The sequence below is a fragment of the Cnephaeus nilssonii genome (assembly GCF_951640355.1).
Source record: "Cnephaeus nilssonii genome assembly, chromosome: 2".
In the NCBI taxonomy this organism is placed as follows: domain Eukaryota; kingdom Metazoa; phylum Chordata; class Mammalia; order Chiroptera; family Vespertilionidae; genus Cnephaeus; species Cnephaeus nilssonii.
In genome coordinates this window covers 39,470,268-39,474,161 of record NC_137073.1, presented here as the reverse complement: position 1 = coordinate 39,474,161, position 3,894 = coordinate 39,470,268, and the positions used below count along the sequence as shown (strand labels likewise).

Here is a 3,894-nt window from a genome sequence, read left to right as displayed (position 1 = left end):
AGGAGTCAGAGGCAGCGCTGCCTGCCACGCGGGAACTGAGCAGAGAAAACGCAGCTTTTCACGTTGGGGGGGAGACTCAGAAATGCGCCTCTAGCTGCCCCTTGGCCTGGCGACCGACAAGTGCAGGATGGTGAAGAAGAGGCGGTCCTCCAGCGACACGGAGTTCAGGTTTGACGCTCCCGGCAGCCCCGACAAGGCCTGCGAGGCCCAGCACGGCGCCCCCGACAGCCCCGGCTCCGTGTTCCTCAGGTGGGTACCGCCGGCTGGCTGTCTGTCTGTCTGTCCGTCCGGCGGCTGGCTTCTGCCGCCTGACGGGCACTCCTGAAAGCGCTCTTGCCTCATTCCCTGGGGTGGCAGTGTGCCAAGGGGGCAGGGAAGGCAGCCTTGGCCTCGGGGCCAGGGGCTGAAGGGGTGCCTGGCAAAGGGTGTGAGCTCCTGCACAAGCAGACCCTTCCCGCTGCTCCGGGGAAGGAACTGCGGTGTCTGCGTCGGGACTTCTGAGCACCAGGTAGCTGGCCAGCCCTTCACTTCCTCAGCTCCTGGCTCCTCTCAGCTTCATGGGAACTGAAGCCAGAACTGAACCAAATACCTTCCTTAGGTGTCCAGATTGCCGGCGTTATTATTCAAATAGCAATGATTAAAACATTAAAATAATGGCACTCTTTTTGGTTTTCTAAATTAAATTTTGAAATAGCACTGCCTATGCTCTGGCTCAACAATTTACTGCAGGGTGATTGTCAACAGCTTTGACCAGATTCAGGACATTTCCCTTTTAGCTGTATTAATGTCTACATCAACGCCACTCCGATAATGACATGCTTTTAATGAAAATTAATTTATTAGCTCTTTATTCAGTTTGTCTCATAATAATGCTCTAGCAGCGTATAGAAGGTAGACATCAGGTGCAAGAGGAAACCGATCACAAGAACGTTTCTCATCCAACTTGGATGTGAACTGTAATGTACCTGCCGCCTGCCATTCAGACTTCTCCGCTGAAGGCAGACGCGGCCTCCACGCCTGGAGTTGCCCCTCACAGAGCACCATGTCCAGAAAGGGGATCGTCGGTCTTACTTTCCAATCATTTTAAGTCATTTACACAACAAGGTGCTCAAAATGATAATGTTTAATAATTAAAGGGAAAGCAAAGAAATCCCATCTCACTTCACGGCATCCATGTATCTGAATGCTGGTTATGAGTACAAGTTAAACAATTTTTAGAGACCAAGAGTCTGAGTTTATGCAAAATGTTGCTTAATGTCTATTTTAAAGTTAGCTTGGTTTTTCCATCCACCACTAAAATGAGTCCACCTAACTTGCATTATGGTTGTTTGAGCAAGAGCATAATTGCTGTAATTGAAAATGTAAAAACTCTTGCATCATTTTCATATTTTGCTGAAATCTGAGTACTTCCCAAATCTTTGTCTACTTAAGCCATATATTTTGTAGGCTGTAATGTAAATTCTTTTTGGAGCTCAATCTCTAACCAGAAAAATATAATTTTAAAAATGCATAAATAAATAAATTAATTAATTAATTGCACAAAGTCTAAATTTTCGCCATTCATAATAATTTTCTTTTTAAATTACAGTTGAAATACAGTATTATATTCAATTCAAGTGTACAACTCAGTGATTAGACATTTATATAGCATACAAAGTGATCACCCCAATAAATCTAGTAGACATCTGTCGCCATACATAGTTATCATAATATTATCGACTATATTCTCTATGCTATACTTTATATCCCTATGACTATCTTGTATCTACCAGGTTGCACTTGTTAAACCCTTCACCTCTTTCACTCATTCCCCTAATTCCTCTCCCATCTGGCAACCATCAAAATGTTCTCTGTGTCTATAAGATTCTCTGTTTTGTTTATTCATTTATTTTGTTTTTTAGATTCCATATATAAGTGAAATTATATGATATTTATCTTTGTCTGACATTTCACTAAGCATAAATAAATATAACACATATGATTTAAATAAGTATAAATAAATAAATAGAAAAATAAAAACCTACATCAACTAAATTCAAGCCTCTTTCAAAAAGAGCCCAGGACAATTTCACCAGCATCCTGTATAATAAAGAGGCAATATGCAAGTTGACCCTCATGTCTTCACAAGATGGCTGCCTATGACCAGGCTGGCAGGAGGGTTAGTGAGAAACGACCAAACAACTGAACAGCCCGCGCAGCCTGCCGGCCTGGTCACCCCACGCAGCCTGCTTGTTCAGTCGTTTGGTCGTCCCTCACTAACTCCCCTGCCAGCCTGGTCGTAGGCAGCCATCTTGTGAGGGCGTGGGGTCAATTTGCATATTACCTCTTTATTATATAGGATAGGAAACAAGTACAGGGCTGCGATGGAGAATGAGATGGGGAAAACTAATTTAGATGGGGTGGTAAGTAACGGCCCTTAGGGAAATGATATTTAGGTCAACTTACAGGATGAAAAAAGAGCCAAACATGGAATGATCAGGAAGGAGCATGTTGCCCTGAGGAGGGAAGATCTTGTGTATTGAGGAACCTGGGAGAGTGGCACCCAATGAAATTAGAGAGATAAGCAGAGGTTGAAGGTGTTGAGAGTTCTATTCTCATTGCCACGGAAGCCACTGGAGAGTTCACAATAAGAGAGTGTCATGATGTGGTGTCTCTTTAGGACATTCTGGCTGCCCTCTGAGTTATTCCCAGTGTTTTACTCATTCAAGTAATACTATACCTTGCCCAGGCCTATAAGTATGTGCCTGGGAGAGGAATTGCTGAGTCATTCATTATGGACATGTTTAACTTCATTTATGTCAAATTGTGTTCCAAAGTTCTGGGCCATTTATGCTACTACCAGCAGTGACTCCGCTGCCTCAACACAGTTGTCCCACTTTTTAATTTTTCCACTCTGAAAGGTGAAATGGCATCTCGATGTGATTTTAATGTGCATTTCCCTTATTAATAGAGGAGGAGCATCTTTTCAATGTGTTTATTGCTCATTTTTGTTTCCTCTTTTGTAAAACACCTGCTTATGGACTTATGACCTATTGGACTCTCTATTTTTAGATAGTTTTTTAAATGCTCCAGATATTGATCTTTTGTTAGTTATGTGTGTTGCAAATATTTATTCCAGCATGTGATTTGCCTGTTTGTATTATCTATCATGTCCAAGTTCTTATTTTTAACTTATCCATTTGTTATATATGTTATGACTTGTATTTTCTGTGACTTGTTTAAGAAATCCTTCCCTACCCTGAAGTCATAAGCATGTTCTTGTGTATTTTTTCTAAAACTATGTTTTCCTTTCAAATGAGGATCCTATAAAGGTTTGGGGCTTTATTTTTGTCTCTGGTGTGGATTAAGGCATCATTTTCACTTTTATATAGATAATAAATTGTCCCACATTACTTATTGAATGGTCTTTCCTTTCCCCATTAATCTGCAATGCTAGCTCTGTCAGACATCCCTGTCTTCATGACTATCACTTTATAATAAAAGTTTTGTTATCTGATCACTGTCTTCATGACCATCACTTTATAATAAACTAGAGGCCCAGTGCACAAAAATCGTGCCGGGGGGGGGGGCGGTCCCTCAGCCCAGCCTGCGCCCTCTCCCAGTCCCGGACCCCTCGGGGGATGTCCACCTACTGACTCCTAAGCAGGCAGTCAGACATCCCTCTCGCAGTCCAGGGCTCTCAAAGTCCAGGACTCCTCACTCCTTACTGCCCGCTTGCAGCCAAGGCGGGAGAGGCTCCCTCCACCACCACTGCGCTCGCCAGCTGTGAGCCCGGCTTCTGACTAAGCGGCACTCCCCCTGTGGGAGCGCACTGACCACCAAGGGGCAGCTCCTATGTGGGGTTGGGGAGGGATGTGGGAGGTTGGCCAGCCAGGGAGGGACCATGGGAGGGCT

The 3,894-nt window shown here is 43.8% G+C and overlaps 1 protein-coding gene across 2 annotated transcripts in view; it reads left to right on the top strand.

The window, feature by feature from the left end:
• GRAMD2B (GRAM domain containing 2B) overlaps window positions 1-3,894 on the top strand; it is a 94,499-nt gene continuing 90,605 nt past the window's right edge. For both annotated transcript variants that reach the window (XM_079779545.1, XM_079779544.1), the window contains exon 1: window positions 1-249. In XM_079779545.1, the coding sequence (XP_079635671.1) occupies window positions 128-249 (122 nt within the window). In that variant the 5' untranslated portion in view covers window positions 1-127. The remainder of the gene's footprint in view (window positions 250-3,894) is intronic.